Genomic DNA, 21,306 nt, shown 5'->3' on the forward strand with positions numbered 1-21,306 from the left:
AGAGAAAGAAGGCAACCCTTTCAAGCTAAACTGAAAGTCAAATTTCTCAACACTCACTCCTTTGACTCCCTTTAGGTCTCCTTTCAACAAGGAATCCAAGGTGAAGATCACGTTGTGGCTCAGGCCCTGGAGCTGAAAAGCAAACAAAGACGGGAGACGGTGAGAAAGAGTCAGGAAAACAAGGGCTGAGAAGCGCTATACAGTCCATCTTCAGGGGGAGCCCTGGCATCTTGGCGAAACCCGTTCCAGCAGCGTGGAACTGAGACCGCAGGGACCTGCAGCACCGGTTACAGATGGAGAGGCTGGCGGGTCCCCTCATTCGAGAAGGAATTTTACTCATGTGTGAGCGTATTCATTTATCAGGCCGCCCACCCATCCAACCACCCTTCCATCGCTCATTTACAAAGTACCTATTCTGTGACACCCGCTATGCCAGGGCCTGGGACGGGGGTGCGATGATGTACACAACACGGCCTGCCTACAGAGGGCTGACGACCCAGGGGCAGACGCAGTCAGTACGCAACCAGCTCTAACGCACGATGAGGTCAGGCAGAGGGAGAAGGTGGTGTGAGAGGAAGCAACGCTGACACAGGCTCTGTGCGTGACTCTCTGCACCACCGCGCTAAAGCGAGGCTACCAGAACCTGTCGTGGGTGACTGCTGTGAAGATGCAATGAGTTAATGCCCGGGGAAAGTGCTGGTGTGCTCCCTGACACCTGGGAAGTGTTTATTACCTTGAAAATCCTATGGGATGTTAAATTCAAATACGGCAATGTGGGAACAGAGGGGCAGGGCGGGGAGACCTTCCCTCCAGCCCTGAACTCCTCCCTGGCCCTGTCCCGTGGTTCTCATCCGAGGCTTCCTGCAGCTCCAAGTCACTCCACGTCTTGCCCTCCCTGACCACCAATGTGACACACGAGGGCAGTTTTCCAACGCACACCACCAGACGACTCGGGTCAGAAACAACCATCTCTTTCTTTTTTATTTCAGACAAAGAGATTCCTACCAAGACATTCCATCTTTGCAATCTCACCACCACCCATGCAGAGAAACAGCCGGGCTGGCAGGCTGGCCAACAGTGAGAGGGCCGTGATGCACAGCCTACGTTCTGGGAGGCCAAGGGCACTGGGTCTTAGGGTGTGGGGTGAAAATAATATCAATAACATTAATATTTAATTATCAATAATAATCAAACATTATATTTAATTAATAACAGTAATATTAGACATAATTTATAATTACATTTTAAATTATTGATAATATAATTATATAATAGCTATAATATTTAATTAATAATAATAAATATGATTACGGACAATGGTTTGTGGCTTTCCAAAGGGTCACAGTATGTAAACTGATATAGAGAATATCTGTGGTATTAAAATTTCACAGAGAAAGTTATTAGGAAAAGACTACCTTTTTTTTTTTTTTTTTTTGAGTTAGAGGGCCTCTCACCGCTGTGGCCCCTCCTGTTGCGGAGCACAGGCTCCGGACGCGCAGGCTCAGCGGCCACGGCTCATGCGCCCAGCTGCTCCGCGGCATGTGGGATCTTCCCGGACTGGGGCACGAACCCATGTCCCCTGCAACGGCAGGCGGACTCTCAACCACTGTGCCACCAGGGAAGCCCAAAGACTATCTTTTAAAAAGCTCCTTGGGGTGGGAGTCTGCAAGTAGTAATAATAAAAGGTTGAAAAACACTGGCTTTGGGTATGAGATGGGAAAAACAAAGATTAACAGGACTCATTCTCTGCCCCAGACAGACAGTGGGAATAACATCTTGCTCCGAGTCCTCAACAGTCTCATTCCTGAGTCACAAGCCCCCTGCATCCTGCTACCCTGTGGGTCTTGGGCGTTTGCGTGGATGGTGGTAAGTGAGGCAGGGATCTCCGCTCATCAAGCCAGAACCTACCTTTCCTCTCTTCGTGGAGATCTTGCATTTTCATCGCAACACTTACCGCCCTTAACCCTTTATCTGTATCTGTCTCCTTAACCCTTTATCTGTATCTGTTTCCTTATTTGTTTGCTGTGTTCCCAATTTGAATGCAAGCTCTTTGAGACTGGGGTCTGTAGGTTCACTGCTATGCTTCCAGAATTTAGAACACTGCATAGCACAGAGTAGGTACTCAATAAATATCTGTAGAATGAAGGCAACACAAGGGTCTTCTCTTGAGGAATGCTTATACTGATGCTAAGTTTAGTGCTTATCAGTAGGGGACCAGTTAATAAATTATGGAAGTTCTACACAATTGCCATAAAAATGAGAAAGCTTTTTATGTCTAACTTTGGAAATATCTCCAAGATAAACTGTTTTGTGATAAAAGCAAAGTGAAAAACAGTATTCATGGTGTACAAGGATTTGTATAAAAAGAGGAAAAAAATATGTCCATGCTTAAATTCTTTCTGAGAGGATACAGACTAAACTGCTGACATCAGTCCCCGCCAGGGATGGACACGGGGTAGGGGTAAGGCAAGGACACAGGGTGGGAGAGGAGCCTTGTACTGTGTACCTTCTGCAAGTCCGGGGGGTAACATGTACCACACTGTGGATTCAAAAAAAGTAAAAATTCTAAAACAAAACATGAAGAGACAGTGATCATAAAGCATTTTTAACTATTAGTCCTGAACCAAGGCTTTCCCCAATGTCTCTCATCCTTCGGGAAATGAAGCAGGAAAACCCAAAAAATACATAAACGTCATTGCCACCTTGGCCTGAAGGCTGTGTTACAAAGTAACAATAAAAGAATCGTGCAAGTCTGTGGTCTGTACTCAATGTGGGGGTTATTGGGAAGGAAAAGTCCCTCAAAAACCGCGTACTGACCACACAACGAACACACGGCATCACCTTTCGGCCCAGTCATATGGGCAGGCACTGGACTGCAGTCGCATTGATGGAAAACCCCAAGAATTAAGAATTTCTCTGTGGTTATCCACTCACATACTCCTGGGGGCTGATACGAAACCAAGAAGGCAAAATAACCGTGTATTATGAATTGAGAATCTTCCCAGTGATGATCCTATGAAAAGGCCACAGGAAAAAAAATTTTAACTTACAGACTCCTCCTAACTCATTTCCTGGTGAAAAGGTAGGTTAATTTATAAGAACTGGCAAAGGAGATTGTGTTAAGTGAATAGTAACTGTCAGTTATTATAAAGATACTGAAAGAAGTCAGAGAGAACAGAGCAATCTCAAGAGGAGGAAACGTTTAGGACATATTTGGGCAAAACTAAACGTCCCTTCCTTGGCCATCCCAACTAAGAACACCTACTCTCTCAGATATTTGAAGGTGTTGCTCTGTGACAGGGATGGGTCGCAAGGCTTCACAGGTGTAGGATTCTGTCCTTTTCCTGTTTGTTTGTTTTTAATTTTCCGGCTCTTTCAGGAATCCTTTTCATGACCTGAGCAAACTGTTCATTGCAAACGGATGCGTAACAAAAGCATCCCATGGGCAATGCAGCCAACGTAACACAATAATAATATTAGTGGACAGACTTCCCGTATCACCTTCAGAATCCTCAGATTTTTAAAAGAAGCCTTTCAATTCTATTATATAATTATTTCCCATTTACTTTACCGAAGTCCTATTGATTACTCCACTCTCATTTACTCTCAATCCATTTCCTTTATCAATAAAGTTAAATTAACGTAAGTTCTTTATGTGATTCAAGATTACACAAGGTTAGAGGGCATGTTTTAAGAAGTATATCTTTTCCATTTTACTAAGCACACAACACATTAAAGACCACTGCAGGAATGAGGTGTAGTTGGGTAAAGACACTACTTTCCAAACAAACTGTTGTTCATTTCCTTCCTCACAAAGGCAAAATTTCCCTGGGACTTCCCTGGTGGTCCAGTGGCTAAGACTCCAGGTTCCCAATGCAGGGGACCTGGGTTCGATCCCTGGTCACTAGAACTAGATCCCGCATGCCGCAACTAAGACCCGACACAGCCAAATAAATAAATATAAAAAAAGAGGGGGGGGGAATTTTCCCCTAGGAGCATATACATCAAGCCCACCAAAAAATTTGGGATAAACCAGACAGGAGGTGGCTGAGGTCTACCGTTCTGCATAACGCTGCAAAAATGACTTGTTTAAGCAAATAAACTGTAATTAATATTGGCTTTGATAAAAATAACCATTTATTCCTTACAACTGCTTAAACACTCCCAGACATTATACAAACTGTAATTCCAGCCATTGGAAATGACTTCAGGAACAATTTTCCTGTGTATATAAACACACACACATCTATGCCCTTATTTTTTCTTTACCCCTATGTAGCTTTGTACAAAATGAAATGGTCTCGTTACCTGTTTACTGATTTACCACCTGTCTTTCTTTTCTAGAAGGTATGTTTCTTAAGGGGAGGCAGCTCATCTGCCTTGTTCACTAATTGACCAGATTCCAACACAGGAGCCAAGAAGCAGTTGTGGGTCCTCACGCTGCAGGGCAGTTTCTGGCTGGCCTGTGTGGGCCTCGGGGGAGGCGGGGAGCAGTGACTCAGCACCACCGCTGTTCTTCCCTGTGTGAGAGCAGCACAGCTCTGCAAAGGGTACCCCCCACACACCCCCGCCCTTAACACCTACGTGCACGTGCGACTGTATCAATTAACGAGGACGTCGTAACCTGCTTGCTTTGTCATCCTGCTTAGCTCTGACACCCTCTCTCCACTGCCCACTGCCTCCTCCTCTCTCTCCTTCCCCTCTACAGAGGGAAACGGCTCCTCTGAAAGTAAGGCTAACGCGAATCTGCTGACTTGCTCAACACGTTGGAAAATCCAATTAAAGTAATGAGCCAGCTCCCAGAAGTTCTGCTGAGATTCCCCGGTATAAATTAGGTATTCTGTCTGGTGTGTTAACTCCTTCATGCTCTAGACAGTTACTCACCACCCTGAAGGTATTTTACACCGGTGCCTTGTCATCAGGCCGTTTTCCAGGGCATTAAGATCTGGAGAAAAGAGGTTTTGGTGGGAGCCGAGAGGCATGAGGCCACACATCACTCCTGGCCTGTGACTTTGGGAGAACCGTCTGACCTGCTGACTTGGCTTCCTGATTTAACAATGGGTGTCCTGGCACCTTCCTCAACTAGCCCACGCCGATGTGAGGGGACCAGGGCCTGACACCAACGAAGATCCCACTTCACTGCAGACACACAGGGTTGCCTGCTACATTGGCTGCTCCTGGTAACCCTGCAAGATGTGTTCAAACACACTATGAATTGGAGGCGTCAAAGCACAAACCAGGTCCGACACTAAAGGCAATGAACCGCTCACAGCACCATCTTCTTACAGATGTCGGAATGCTTTGAGAACTACAACATACTCTATATACGAACGAACAGTTATTATAAGCGATTACTGGCCTATTAAGCTAAGCTTTATTTTATTTGGTTGCATATGCATCAAGGGGAAACAAAGAACACTGCTCAGAAGTGGAGGGACGAGAGTTAACGATCCCACCTCAGGCACTGTTAAGGGCTTTGTAAGTGTACCCTTCACAGATGCCAGAGCGCCCCGTGCTCACATGGTCAAGCAGGTGACATGCACTCAGCTAGGGTGTGCTTGGGCAAGTCATACAAGGCCACTCTACATGCTGCCAGGGGGCTGTGTGACATACAGATACGGCCTGCAATGCATGTACAACACGGACTCTTGATAAAGTGTGACTCGGTTTATCTTCTTAGAATTCTTTACGCTTGAAAGGCTCAGCAGCAGTGGTGGGAAAAACATAATGATAGCATTTCAGATACTGAAATAGGTCTTTTGAGGCTGGGGAGGTGGAGTGGGGAGACTCCCAAAGGTTCTTCACATCGCACCACTCTCTCCACTGGAAGTTTCGCAGTTGTTTCCCTGCCTCATTCTAATAAACTGTACGATAATGCATCCCATTACACCATGTTCCAACCCAGGCAGTCTGAAATAGTTATTAAAATGATAATACTGTGTTTAACATGTTATCTAAAGTTGTTGCTTGAAACAACTCTGTAAGATGTGTCTTAGTCTCACCCAATGAATGAGGAAACAGGCTCAGAGAGGTGAAGCAACTTGCCCAAGGTCAAACAGTAAGTAAGGCAGATGGTCAGGTTACTAATTTAGGTTTTTACTAACTCCAAAGGCCAGTCTTATGTGCTGTGTCATGCTGTTAGACTGATGTTTTCAAGTGATTTATCAGATCATATCACTTTCCTGCTTAAAACACATCAACCACTTTCCATCAAACTGGATTCAAATCCAACCTCCCAGTATAGGTCTAACCCCAGCACAACCTGTCTTAAGCCCCTCCACCCATTCCCACTACCCTTCAACCACGCCAGGCCTCCTCGGCTTCTCAACCCATCAAGTTCTCTCTTCCTGGCACATGCTGTGCTCTCCGTCTGGACCACTCGTCCTCTGGCTACTGGCAAAGCGCCTTCCAGTCTCCATGCCACTTCCTCAGTGAGGTCTTGACCGTTCTAGTTCTAGACTGATCACTTCTCCCTAATCTCCCATTACTCTCAACCAGGCAGAACAGGCTCACTTTCAAGAGTCTGCATTTTAGAGTCACTTGTTTCTTCGCTGTCGGGAGTAATGCTTCTTGAGGGAGGGGCTATGACTGTTTTGTCTACCACTGTGTTACATCAACCCCCTAGTGCAGTACAGACACGATATACACTGAATAAAATGCTTGCTGATTGAGTAAATGGATGAAGAAATGAGTTCCCCTTCAAAGCAGGCAAGCTGTTCTGAGACTCAGATATGTTAACAGCATCTGAACCAGTTCTGGTCTTCCTGGTGTGCTCAGCATCAGGATGGAAGGGCAGGGAGGTGGCGGGGTGGACTTAGGAGAGGGATGGGATACGGTCGGGTGACAGACCAAGGATACCCTCCTTCAAGCGGCTGCGAGGCTGTCTGACAGCTGGGGAAGAAAGGGTGCTCTAGACTTGACCTGCCTCCAGCTGGCTATGTAAGTTCAGGTCCATCACTTTTCGCTTCCGCCACCGACAAAATGAGAGACCCAGGAGGTCTCTAAAATAGCTCCAGTTACAATCCTCCTATAGTTTAAAATGAGCTACTAAGATACAACTGAACACAGGAGAAAAATATCCAGACCAAGTGGGTGTAACAGCTACAGTAGATGCTTCAACTGCCTCACGAGCTGAAGGACAGCCCTGGTCTACCCCCCAACCAAGTAATAAAACGACAACAAACAATTCTGCAGTAATGCTGAACAGTTAGAAGGGTGAATTCATAATTCCTATCAACGCTCTAAACTTTTCTGTACACCCCACGATATCCACTATAAAACTTCTGGCGCAATACAACAACCTCTTGAAAAAGCCTGCAATCTCTCAAGAAAATGAGCTTCAGGATCTGAGCCGAGCAAGGACTGACAGGACCACCAGGGCGCCCTGGGCTGCCGGCGGTTTCTCCGCATTTCCGGACTGACTCAAACAATAGCGAAGGAAGGGAAGTGAAAATATTATAAACTGGATTCATGCTCATCACAGCACGTGCAGAGATATCAGAGATGCTTTCAACAATTATTCTAAACAGTGAAAAAATGGAAACAATGGAAATAGTCAAAATAGGAGAGCGGGTACATAAATTATGGTGCAAATGGTGAGCTTTCTATACAGGGGTTAGAATGATGTTACGGGTAGCGCCTCTGGATTCTGCAGGCCCCTCTTGGAGGGGGCTGCAGCTGGTAATGGGGGAGAGGCTCCAGGCTCCTGACCCCGCTCCAGCCTGGGCAGCTCTGCTTTAGGGGGCTGTACGCGTCCAATGAAACAAAGGTTCTCAGGCTACAATATCTTACGAAACTGGAAAACATTTTCAAAGTATATAAATAAATGAAAAATCGGGTTACAAAATAGCACTAGAGTACGAACCCAGTACTGTTTAAATATTGAATAACAAAAATTACACACAGGAAAACAATATGTATGTATAAATAGAAAAAAAGGTTAGAAGATAGATCCCAACCCCTTAACAACAGACTGCAAGGTGATTGGTGATTTTTTTTGAATTTAATTTTTTTATACAGCAGGTCCTTATTAGTCATCCATTTTATACACATCAGTGTATACATGTCAATCCCAATCTCCCAATTCATCCTGCCCCCACCCCACCACTTTCCCCCCTTGGTGTCCATACGTTTGTTCTCTACATCTGTGTCTCTATTTCTGCCTTGCAAACTGCTTCATCTGTATCATTTTTCTAGGTTCCACATATATGTGTTAATATATATTTGTTTTTCTCTTTCTGACTTACTTCACTCTGTATGACAGTCTCTAGATCCATCCACGTCTCTAGAAATGACTCAATTCCGTTCCTTTTTACGGCTGAGTAATATTCCATTGTATATATGTACCACTTGTTCTTTATGCATTCATCTGTCAATGGGCATTTAGGTTGCTTCCATGACCTGGCTGCTGTAAATAGTGCTGCAATGAACATTGGGGTGCATGCGTCTTTTTGAATTATGGTTTTCTCTGGGCATATGCCCAGTAGTGGGATTGCTGGGTCATATGGTAATTCTATTTTATGTTTTTTAAGGAACCTTCATACTGTTCTCCATAGTGGCTGTATCAATTTACATTCCCACCAACAGTGCAAGAGGGTTCCCTTTTCTCCACACCCTCTCCAGCATTCGTTGTTTGTAGAATTTCTGGTGATGCCCATTCTAACTGGTGTGAGGTGATACCTCGTTGTAGTTCTGATTTGCATTTCTCTAATAATTAGTGATGCTGAGCAGCTTTTCATGTGCTTCTTGGCCATCTGTATGTCTTCTTTGGAGAAATGTCTATTTAGGTCTTCTGCCCATTTTTGAATTGGGTTGTTTTTTTAATATTGAGCTACATGAGCTGTTTATATATTCTGGAGATTAATCCTTTGTCCACTGAGTCGTTTGCAAATATTTTCTCCCATTCTGAGGGTTGTCTTTTTGTCTTCTTTGTAGTTTCCTTTGCTTTGCAAAAGCTTTTAAGTTTCATTAGGTCCCATTTGTTTAGCTTTGTTTTTATTTCCATTACTCTAGGAGGTGGATCAAAAAAGATCTTGCTGTGATTTATGTCAAAGAGTGTTCTTCCTATGTTTTCCTCTAAGAGATTTATAGTGCCTGGTCTTACATTTAGGTCTCTAATCCATTTTGAATTTATTTTTGTGTACAGTGTTAGGGAGTGTTCTAACTTCATTCTTTTACACGTAGCTGTCCAGTTTTCCCAGCGCCACTTATTGAAGAGACTGTCTTTTCTCCATTGTATATCCTTGCCTCCTTTGTCATAGATCAGTTGACCACAGGTGTGTGGGTTTATCTCTGGGCTTTCTATCCTGTTCCATTGATCTCTATTTCTGTTTTTGTGCCAGTACCATATTGTCTTACTGTAGCTTTGTAGTATAGTCTGAAGTCAGGGAGTCCGATTCCTCCAGCTCCGTTTTTTACCCTCAAGATTGCTTTGGCTATTTGGGGTCTTTTGTGTCTCCATACAGATTTTAAGATTTTTTGTTCTAGTTCTGTAAAAAAATGTCATTGGTAATTTGATAGGGACTGCATTGAATCTGTAGATTGCTTTGGGTAGTATAGTCATTTTCACAATATTGATTCTTCCAATCCAAGAACATGGTATATCTCTCCATCTGTTTGTATCATCTTTAATTTTTTTCAGCAATGTCTTACAGTTTTCTGCATACAGGTCTTTTGTCTCCCTAGGTAGGTTGATTCCTAGGTATTTTATTCTTTTTGTTACAATGGTAAATGGGAGTGTTAACTTAATTTCTCTTTCAGATTATTCATCATTAGTGTATAGGAATGCAAGAGATTTCTGTGCATTAATTTTGTATCCTGCTACTTTACCAAATTCATTGATTAGCTCTAGTAGTTTTCTGGTAGCATCTTTAGGATTCTCTATGTATAGTATCATGCCATCTGCAAATAGTGACAGCTTTACTTCTTCTTTTCCGATTTGGATTCCTTTTATATCCTTTTCTTCTCTGATTGCTGTGGCTAAAACTTCCAAAACTATGTTGAGTAAGAGTGGTGAGAGTGGGCAACCTTGTCTTGTTCCTGATCTTAGTGGAAATGCTTTCAGTTTTTCACCATTGAGAATGATGTTTGCTGTGGGTTTGTCGTATATGGCCTTTATTATGTTGAGGTAGGTTCCCTCTATGCCTACTTTCTGGAGAGTTTTTAATCATAAACGGGTGTTGAATCCTGTCAAAAGCTTTTTCTGCATCTATTGAGATGATCATATGGTTTTTCTTCTTCAATTTGTTAATATGGTGTATCACATTCATTGATTTTCATATATTGAAGAATCCTTGCATCCCTGAGATTAATCCCACTTGATCTTGGTGTATGATCCTTTTAATGTGTTGTTGGATTCTGTATGCTAGTATTTTGTTGAGGATTTCTGCATCTATAGTCATCAGTGATATTGGTCTGTAATCTTTTTTTGTAGTATCTTTGTGTGGTTTTGGTATCAGGGTGATGGTGGCCTCATAGAATGAGTTTGGGAGTGTTCCTTCCTCTGCAATCTTTTGGAAGAGTTTGAGAAGGATGGGTGTTAGCTCTTCTCTAAATGTTTGACAGAATTCACCTGTGAAGTCATCTGGGCCTGGACTTTTGTTTGTTCGAAGATTTTTAATCACAGTTTCAATTTCATTACTTGTGATTTGTCTGTTCATATTTTCTATTTCTTCCTGGTTCAGTCTTGGAAGGATATACCTTTCTAAGAATTTGTCCATTTCCTCCAGGTTGTCCATTTTATTGGCATAGAGTTGCTTATAGTAGTCTCTTAGGATGCTTTGTATTTCTGTGGTGTCTGTTGTAACTTCTGCTTTTTCATTTCTAATTTTATTGATTTGAGTCCTCTCCCTCTTTTTCATGATGAGTCTGGCTAATGGTTTATCAATTTTGTTTATCTTCTCAAAGAACCAGCTTTTAGTTTTATGGATCTTTGCTACTGTCTTCTTTGTTTCTATTTCATTTATTTCTGCTCTGATCTTTATGATTTTTTTCCTTCTACTAACTTTGGGTTTTATTTGTTCTTCTTTCTCTAGTTCCTTTAGGTGTAAGCCTAGGTTGTTTATTTGAGATGTTTGTTGTTTCTTCAGGTAGGACTGTATTGCTATAGACTTCCCTCTTAGAACTGCTGCATCCCATAGGTTTTGGATTGTCGTGTTTTCATTGTCATTTGTCTCTGGGTATTTGTCTCTCTGCGCTTCCTGGACTTGGGTGGCTATTTCCTTTCCCATGTTAGGGAAGTTTTCAAGTGTAATCTCTTCAAATATTTGCTCAGGTCCTTTCTCTCTCTCTTCTCCTCTGGGACCCCTACAATACAAATGTTGGTGCATTTAATGTTGTCCCAGAGGTCTCTTAGGCTGTCTTCATTTCTTTTCATTCTTTTTTCTTTATTCTGTTCTGTGGCAGTGAATTCCACCATTCTGTCTGCCCGGTCACTTATCCGCTCTTCTGCCTCAGTTATTCTGCTATTGATTCCTTCTAGTGTAGTTTTCATTTCAGTTATTGTATTGTTCATCTCTGTTTGTTTGTTCTTTAATTCTTCTAGGTCTTTGTTAAACATCTCTTGCATCTTCTTGATCTTTGCCTCCATTCTTTTCCCGAGGTCCTGGATCATCTTCACTATCATTATTCTGAATTCTTTTTCTGGAAGGTTGCCTATCTCCACTTCATTTAGTTGTTTTTCTGTGGTTTTATCTTGTTCCTTCATCTGGTACATAGCCCTCTGCCTTTTCATCTTGTCTGTCTTTCTGTGAATGTGGTTTTTGTGCCACAGGCTGCAGGATTGTAGTTCTTCTTGCTTCTGCTGTCTGCCCTCTGGTGGATGAGGCTATCTAAGAGGCCTGTGCAAGTTTCTTCATGGGAGGGACTGGTGGTGGGTAGAGCTGGCTGTTGCTCTGGTGGGCAGAGCTCAGTAATACTTTAATCTGCTTGTCTGCTGATGCGTGGGGCTGGGTTCCCTCCCTGTTGGTTGTTTGGCCTGAGGCGACCCAACACTGGAGCCTACCCCGGCTCTTTGGTGGGGCTAATGGTGGACTCTGGGAGGGCTCACGCCAAGGAGTACTTCCCAGAACTTCTGCTGCCAGTGTCCTTGTCCTCACAGTGAGCCACAGCCGCCCCCGCCTCTGCAGGAGACCCTTCAACACTAACAGGTAGGTCTGGTTCAGTCTCCCCTAGGGTCACTGCTCCTTCCCCTGGGTCCCGATGCACACACTACTTTGTGTGTGCCCTCCAAGAGTGGAGTCTCTGTTTCCCCCAGTCCTGTCGAAGTTCTGCAATCAAATCCCACTAGCCTTCAAAGTCTGATTCTCTAGGAATTCCTCTTCCCATTGCTGGACCCCCAGGTTGGGAAGCCTGACGTGGGGCTCAGAACCTTCACTCCGGTGGGTGGACTTCTGTGGTATAAGTGTTCTCCAGTCTGTGAGTCACCCACCCAGCGGTTACGGGATTTGATTTTATTGTGATTGCGCCCCTCCTACCGTCTCATTGTGGCTTCTGCTTTGTCTCTGGATGTGGGTATCTTGTTGGTGAGTTCCAGTGTCTTCCTGTCGATGGTTGTTCAGCAGTTAGTTGTGATTCCAGTGCTCTCACAAGAGTGAGACCACGTCCTTCTACTCCGCCATCTTGAACCAATCCACACACAGCTATTTCTACTCTCGGTGATTGGTGATTTTTATTTTAGTCTTTTGTCCCTGTATTTTCTAAGTTTTAACAATAAAGTGGTATTATTTTTACATTCAGAAGGTTATTTTTTTAATTAATTAATTAATTTATTTTTGGCTGTGTTGGGTCTTTGTTGCTACATGCGGGCTTTCTCTAGTTGCAGCGAGCAGGGGCTACTCTTCGTTGAGGTGCACAGGCTTCTCATTGTGGTGGCTTCTCTTGTTGCAGAGCACAGACTTCAGTAATTGTGGCATGCGGGCTCAGTAGTTGTGGCGCACAGGCTTAGTTGCTCCGTGGCATGTGGGATCTTCCCGGACCAGGGCTCAAACCCATGTCCCCTGCGTTGGTAGGCGGATTCTTAACCACTGTGCCAGCAGGGAAGTCTCCAGAAAGTCATTAAAAAGAAATATGACACAGAAACACAAGAGGGCGATATAATCAACCAGCAGCTTATTTCTCATTCAAGTTATTTATTATTATAAGATAAAAAGCAGATGGTGTGTATAAAAGTAAAAATAATTAATTAGGCAGTGAATGTGGATGAAAAAAGCTACAGCTTCTCTATGACGCCAGGGAACTCGAGCTGTCTGCCCAGAGTGACAACCCTGACTAGTGTGGTCCTCAGAACAACAGTGTCAGACCAGGCGGAAACTTCTTTGAAGCAAAATCTCAAATCTCTTTAATCAGACTCTACGGATGGGATCCAACAACCTCTGTTTAAACAAGCTTTCTAAGGAAGATGGATGCAAGGTCAAGTTTGGGCCCCGCAGCCTTAGCTGTTCAGAGGAGAAGAAAAACCAAAGTTTCGTCAGAGAAGACCTACAGTCAGGGAGTGGAAATCACTTGCCTAAGGTCTAAGGCATAATTCCTATGAAGAAAGAACAGAGGTGAGTGACTCCTCTGGGAGAGCTGGGAAAGACCTAAGGAAAAGGGGGAACCGAGTTCCCACTTTATGCCAAAGGGATCGGGAACTGGCAAGACTGAATTTAAGTGGAAAGTACAGTTTTACTGGAAGTTTTACCGAGAAAATTGGGTATGTGTAGGAGTGTCAGGGAATATGAGAATTCCTTAACATAAAGTAATGCAATTATATTTTGTCTGATTCAATTTAAGTAAATGATGGGTTAGATTTAACATCATCTCATACATCGAGAGTGAAAATGAAAGCATGATTCTCCTTTGCGTTACGTGCAGCACCTGATTTCATCTGAGGATAATTATACGAACAGGGTGGGGAGAGCTAAGATTTATAAGATCAAGATAAATGAGAAAGCAAAAGGAAAATGCCTACATACGCCTTGGTTTGAAAGAGTCAGCCCGACCCTAAGGGTTTCTTTATTATGCTTGAAATGATTAATCAGTTCATGATCAACTTTCAGACCCTTAATTTCATTTCCATGCATGTAATCTATAATCTGCTATGTTTAAACCAGAACAAAACCATAATGAAAGTGACATCAAATCACATTTTCCTTGCCTTTACTGAACATCTTTATCACACGTTATGGTACATGTTTTACAACAAAAAACTTTTACTTAGGAAGAACCTTATTAACACAATTTAAAAATCTAACAAAATAAACATGTACAAGCACACAGGGCTCACCATGTACTGGGAGAACATCATAATGCCTCACAGTAGACATTTACTGTCTTCATTTAACTGATAAGAAAAGAATACAGGCATCTGCTGCTCCCTTTGCCTGCTGCCCTACTCTGTCTGCTTGGTCCATATCTCATATGTTTTAAGACTCACTTCACTTGATCCTCGTTGAGTATTTTAGAATTCAAAGAATTTATCTAGCTGTGATATTCGCCATCAGCTGATGTATTTCAAGGCCACTGCTGCAGAAAAGAATCTTCTTACATGTGTGATGCTGCTAGGATAACCAAATCAAAGTTTTCTCTACTTGAGGGAAAGAAAAAGCAGGACGTTTCAAAAATCTGGTCCTATACCCACGTCCATATTTCCCTATAGAACGAAGTGGCGTCTTAGTGTAAACTATTAGAATACTCTGTATAAGCAATCTCTGAAACAGAAGGTGACAGGCAAGCTTAGCACAGAGCCTGGAACAGAGCAGACACTTGGTAAATCCTGGCTGAGTCAAGGCCACAATTTTAGAAAGTCTCTTCTTTTCTTTCTTTTTAAAAATACTGATTTCACCTCACTCTCTAAATATCAGGTGTATCAACCAATGCTTGATGTTGTGTAATGTTTCTATTTAAAGAAAAGAGCCTCTCCAAGCCCAAGAGAGCAGTTTCACAAAATATCTATTAATTATTTGTGGTTCAGGTCAAGGGTCTCTCTTCTGGGAAGGCTTTCTCGGTATCCTTGCTTTCTGGATGAATAAATGAGGGAGGGAGTGAATGAATGAATCTGCCTCTGGTGACCTAGCTTGGGAAAGAGTAGAGAAGAGATCTGAACTCAGCTGTAACTGACTTCAAAGTCATGCTATGTCCACCAGCTCTGTGAACTTCCAATTTCTTAACACGGCTGGGCAATAAGTCAATAAGAGGGCCATTCACTTTTAGTGGAAGATATAGTAAGCTACTAGTTCCAGATGGCATCAGTAGGCCGCTTCTTCAGGTTTAAACCTGAAGGTACCACAGGCAGGGGTATCATCTAAAATAGAGAGGTAAAGTATAAATAAAGAGGCTTAATATACTCAGAAATCATATACTGAAATGTAAGTAAGAAATAAATTCTAGAAGAGTTGATGTGAAATGGGAAAGAAAATTCAAACAAATAAATACAACAGATGAAATGGATCCCCTGATCCAGCAAAACATCTAAATGAGCATTTCTCCGAGTGGGTTCATGGGAAGTTAATGTTTCCTATACAAAAGGAAAGTCTGTGGTTAAGTAAGTTAGGAAAACACTGAATTGGACAGGTCTCTTTCATTGCAGGATGTCTCTAAGCCTTCGATATACAAATGTGCACTGTAAATCCCCAAGGGTATTACGTAGTGCTTCTCGATCCAGAACTCTTGTCAAAGAACAAGGCATGGGATTTGTGTTTCAAGGAAAACTTAGGGAAAGGTGTTTCACACTCTGATGCACCCGCTCCCAGGCAAGAGGGAGCGGACACACCGGGTGCAGCCTGGCCACTGACCACAGGTGCACGGGGTATACACGGCTCAAAGCACCCACCTGGCAGGTACACGTGGAGCCTGAAACCCAGACACACTCCCTCACTCATCTGTGCTCTCTGGCACTGGCTGACATCAATCAGCCCAGGAGCAGGCTGGCTGGGCTGTAGTGCCTCTGCCCATGAGTCTAGGCTGGAGGGAGTGGCCTTGTCTGAGGGCTACAGAAAGTGGAGGTGAGGAGAGATCAGAGGCAACGTTCTGCAGAGGAATCCAAACCAGCTCAAGACCCGGCATGTAATGTGAAGCAGGGAGGTGGAAAGGCAGAATCCAGAGAGGAGGCCTTGCCCGGGACGGCAACAGGAAATCAAGAGTGGAGAGGGGCAAAGCAGTGAGAGTGAGGCTGAGTTTGGCAGAATTCTCTGAGCCAAGGAAAACACCTGCATTTGCTTTTCACAAAGTACCTCCAGATGTGGGCCTGGAGAAGGAGCTCTGGAGGCTTCTGGGCTGTTGATTATCTCAAAACAGTGCTTGCCTTACTCTTGCAATATCTGTGCTACTGTTTTGCTTGCCGTCCTTTTAAAAATATATTTATGGACTTCTATCTACCTATCTATCTATCTATCTATGGCTGCGTTGGGTCTTCGTTGCTGCATGCAGGCTTTCTCTAGTTGCAGTGAGCGGGGGCTACTCTTCGTCGCAGTGCATGGGCTTCTCATCGTGGTGGCTCCTCTAGTAGTTGTGTGGCTCGTGGGCTCAGTAGTTGTGGCGCATGGTCTTAGCTGCTCCGTGACATGTGGAATCTTCCCGGACCAGGTTATCGAACCCATGCCCCCTGCATTGGCAGGCGGATTCTTAACCACTGCGCCACCAGGGAAGTCCCACTTGCCGTTCTTTAAATCTATACTTTTTACTTAAATAAGTTAAAAGTAAACTTTATGTTATATCCATAAAAGGAGGTCCATGTCCTTTGAGAGGCAGGCAGTGCAGGGCACTGCTTGAAAGCACGGACTGTGGAGTGAACTGCCCGGGTGTGCATGCTGGCTCCAGTATCCACTGAGCGCCCTGCGACCTGATTTTCTCAGCTGTTGAACAGGGGTAATTATGGCTGCTACCTGGTAGGGCTGATGTGAGCAGTGAAGGAGGCTATATATAGATAAGGCAGGAACAGTACTGCTCACCAAATACTCCACTTGTTCCCTTCCACCTCCTGGGCCCCTGCACATGGGGCCAGGAACACAGTTTAAACCAAAGAACTAATCTATCAGGGAAAGCTGCAACACATCTTCATCTGATTGTACAGTTTCTCTCGTCCTCTGCACAGCCAACCTTGCTGAGACAGAGGAGCCTCCCTCTGCCTCGGTCTCTGAATCACACTGTTACTACAGAGCAGACCCCCTCCACAGACATGGGACAGGAGGAGGAAATAAACCTTTACTATGTTAAGCCATGGAGACGCGGGGGTTAATTTGTTACTGCGGCACATCCTCGCCTATCCTAGCTAATACAACATGCAAAGTGATTAAAACAGTGCCCGGCATGTAGCAGGCACACCACAAAACACTCATTGCCATTACTATTTGTATAGTAAACATTAACCATAAAAAGTATGAAAACTTTACCTGCCTGAAGGCTCTGAGGATAAGATCAGGCCCATTTTTGTTTAAAAGAGATACTGATAAGCAACTGTTAGGGGCATCCTAAAGCAGCCAGCACCAACCAGAGACTCCCTCCTCCACACTTAGTCCTCTCCTCTGGCTAGTGAGACTCCCTCCTCCAACAGGCGCTAATTTCTTTCTCCCCCTTTCCTCTTCTCCTTTTCCTTCCGTCTTCTCTCACAGATCCCCAGCTCTAAAAACATTAAGTCTTTCAAGCATCAAAATGCTGTTCTGTGAGTCTGTTTCAAGTGGAGTTAACACCTGACAGCCACATAACCACAATCACACACATTTTAAATGAAAAGTGTTATTCACTGCAAGTAAAACTCACAAGATGAAAATCAATCCTATTTCAAATGCATTATTTGAACTTCCTATTTAAAACACTTTTAATGTAAATCCTTAAAAGAAGAAAAAAAAAGGACAAACAAAACATGTTAAAATTTGGCCTGGGGATACCAGGATTTCTGTATATTGAATGTATTTAAGACAAGGTACACCTGTACTAATGAATGTACAGTTCAAATCCTATACAGGGAATTATGGTTTAGTTATACAGTGAAATACTATGTAGCCTGTTAAAGTGATTCTGCAATTTTATCTGTATGGTCATGGAGAGCTAACAAGCTTTAAAAACAAGCCTGCATGTAAAGCAATTATACTCCAATAGAGATGTTAAAAAACAAAATAAAACAAAACACTAACTGGAAAAGACATACGCACGCCCATGTTCACTGCAGAATTATATACAATAGCCAAGACCTGGAAGCAACCTAAGTGTCAATCAGTGGATCAGTGGATAAAGAAAATGTGGTAGATAGATAGGTAGTGGAATATTATTCAGCACACACAAGAAAGGAAATCTTTCCATTTGCAACAACATGGGTAGACCTTAAGGCATTATGCTAAGTGAGATAAGTCAGACAGAGAAAGACAAATACCATATGATCCCACTTATATGTGGAATCTAAAAAAATTAAAACCAGCAAACTCATAGATATGGAGAACATATTGGTCGTTGCCAGAGCTTGCGGATAGGGGGTGGGCAAAATGGGTGAAGGGGGTTAAAGATACAAACTTCCAGTTATAAAATAACTAAGTCATGCATATATACACTACCAAACGTAAAATAGCTAGCTAGTGGGAAGCAGCCGCATAGCACAGGGAGAGCGGCTCGGTGCTTTGTGACCACCTAGAGGGGTGAGATAGGGAGGGTGGGAGGGAGGGAGACGCAAGAGGGAAGAGATATGGGGATATATATCTATATGTATAGCTGATTCACTTTGTTATAAAGCAGAAACTAACACACCATTGTAAAGCAATTATACTCCAATAAAGATGTTAAATAAATAAAAACAAGTCTTCAAAATATATGTATAACACAAGCTTGTTTAAAAAAACAAAACTGATTTGGTAGCAAAACCTGACCTGACCTGAATTCACTTGGTGGTTAGCTTGGACTTGAACTGAGGTGGGACTCCTCACTTATCCCACTTCATGTAACTATTCACCTGAGAAGTCACTAGGGGGCATTGCATAACATATGGCACATGCACCCTGTCAACCTTCTGGAATCTATAAAGTTCTGAATTTTGAGAAACATCTAACCCCAAGGGTTCTGGATAAGAGACTGTGGAGTTGGATGTTACACACACACACACACACACACACACACACACACACACACACACACACAATGTGTGTGTGTGTTAGTGTATAAATTATCAGTATCTCTGTGTATAAATCTATGAAACTGTTTCAAAGGACAAACTATAATATTAGTATTCACAGAAGTTAGAATTATGTAATGATCTTTATTTAAAATTTCTGAAATTTTTCTAGTAAACACATACAACTTTTACAACAGAAAGGAAAAAGAAAACCTCCTTCTTACCCATCCTCCCATTCATATGGACAGATCTCATTTCATGAAATGTCCTACAATACTAATTGGCAATGAAGCATGTCAGGACATAAGGGGATGGCTGGCAGATCAAAAGGTGAAACCTTCCAATTACGGATTACCATTCTGCAAAATGATGAGGTTTTAAAAATGTATCATATAATCCAGAGCACCCAGGGGCTACCAGTTTACTACTGAGGAGACCCAGGCTTTCAGCACTTTTCCATGTTTCAGAGAAGAACTTGAGAAATAATCTGTTTGCTACAAACCTAGATCCAATCTGCACATTTCCAACCATTCTCATTTGAAGGGGAAAAAAAGAAGAAAAATTAAAAAACAATCCTTAACTCAAACCACAATAGCCTGCAGTCAGAGACTGCAAACAGGAAATGCTATGCAGCTGGAGGAATCTCGGTTTTGCTGCAACAGCTCTGAAGCAATATCTGCCCTCTAACTGCTAGAGGAGGTGCAGGCTCTTACGCAAGTTACAGCAGTGTCCAAAGGCCTAGGGAAGAGAAGGAAGCAGAGGCACAGAGAGTCCTGGCTGGACTGGAATCCTCCTGGGCACCTACTATTTCAAAACAGCTTTCACATATATTTCTAAAACTGCTGCTACATTGAGGCTCTTAGGGTATGGTTTAAACGGTTTTCCTGTGCCCACTGAGAATCTATTTCAATCTACTCCTTTCCCGTCCCATTTTTGTGGTTTGATAATTAAATGGATGCAATGCTCTGCTGACTCCCTAACTTCTTCGTCAGGATCACAGGATGATGGCCTGACACTGCGGTGTAGAGCAGACCCAGCACTGTTTAGCAAGTAATGACTTTACTGCTTTCCTTGTAATAGTTAACAAAAAGGAAAAAGAAAAAAAAGACTGAACATAATTTTGGTACTATATATTTAATCAAATAAAAATATTTAGAAACAGCTAAAATTCAAGATCACCCTGTTTTTCTTCTTCTTTTTCTTTCCTTACAAGGAAGGCTTAATCATTAATACATTAACTAAAGGGCATTTGTAAGTAGAAGGAACCAAATGTATAATGGCACGGCAGCAAGAAACAGCCGATGCTCCAGCAACAACAAATCATTTGCTGTGTCTGGAGCTGACTGATTACGAAGGCATCTTTGAACTGAAGGAAGGACAAGTCCAGAGAGACTGGTACATCAACTAAAGAAATATTTCTAATAATTTTTTTAAATGCTACTATCTACTAAGCAGATTATGAACTAAACCTACAAAAGATACTTCACAGAAAAGCCCACACGCTTAAAACCTTGCCAGAAACATATTAAAAACATCAGCAAAATAGATCACGTCCACATTTCTCTGGCCTCTCACCACCAAAAGGCAGCATTCCCCAGACATATTCCAACGTGATGAACGGATTCACTTCTGGGAGGAAACAGCTAATCACCTTGTGAGAACAGTGACCACACAGAGGTCTTTAACTAGAGGTAAAAATTCAAAAGACAGAGAAAGACTGGTTTAGAAAACCTGCAACAGTTGAAAGGAAGTAGGAAGTGGTCTAAAGGAATAGTAGAGGTGAGAGTTTGGTTTTTGGTCTGTGCATTTGTTATATTCTGAAACTGTTATATAACAATAGCTATATTACTAAAGACTTTCCCCAACAATAGCTATATTATTAAAGACTTTTTCCAACTTTCTCTCTCTGACTAGAATCTGATAATTTATTTTTATTAACCTTATTATTAAAAAAAAATTATAGACCCACAAAAAGTTGCAGAAATAGTACAGAGAGGTTCCTTGTACCCATCAACCCACTTCTCTCAAGAGTAATATGTTTCGTGTGCTATAAGCCACATTATCAAAACCCGGAAATCAACATTGGCACAAGATGATCAACCAGGCTCCAGGCCTTACTTGAAATTCACCAGTTTTTGCATGCACTTATTTTTTGGTACGTCTCTGTGTATATTTCTATGACATTTTACCACATGTATAGATATGGTACAGCTATACCACAGTCAAGAGAGAGA

The 21,306-nt window shown here is 42.7% G+C and overlaps 1 protein-coding gene across 2 annotated transcripts in view; it reads right to left on the reverse strand.

Annotated features, from left to right (window-relative positions):
• ASAP1 (ArfGAP with SH3 domain, ankyrin repeat and PH domain 1) overlaps positions 1-21,306 on the reverse strand; it is a 273,724-nt gene that overhangs the window by 92,497 nt on the left and 159,921 nt on the right. For both annotated transcript variants that reach the window (XM_065895628.1, XM_065895629.1), the window contains one exon: positions 58-132. In XM_065895628.1, coding sequence (XP_065751700.1) covers positions 58-132 — 75 coding nt within the window. The remainder of the gene's footprint in view (positions 1-57; positions 133-21,306) is intronic.

This window comes from Phocoena phocoena, chromosome 17 (assembly GCF_963924675.1).
Source record: "Phocoena phocoena chromosome 17, mPhoPho1.1, whole genome shotgun sequence".
NCBI lineage: Eukaryota > Metazoa > Chordata > Mammalia > Artiodactyla > Phocoenidae > Phocoena > Phocoena phocoena.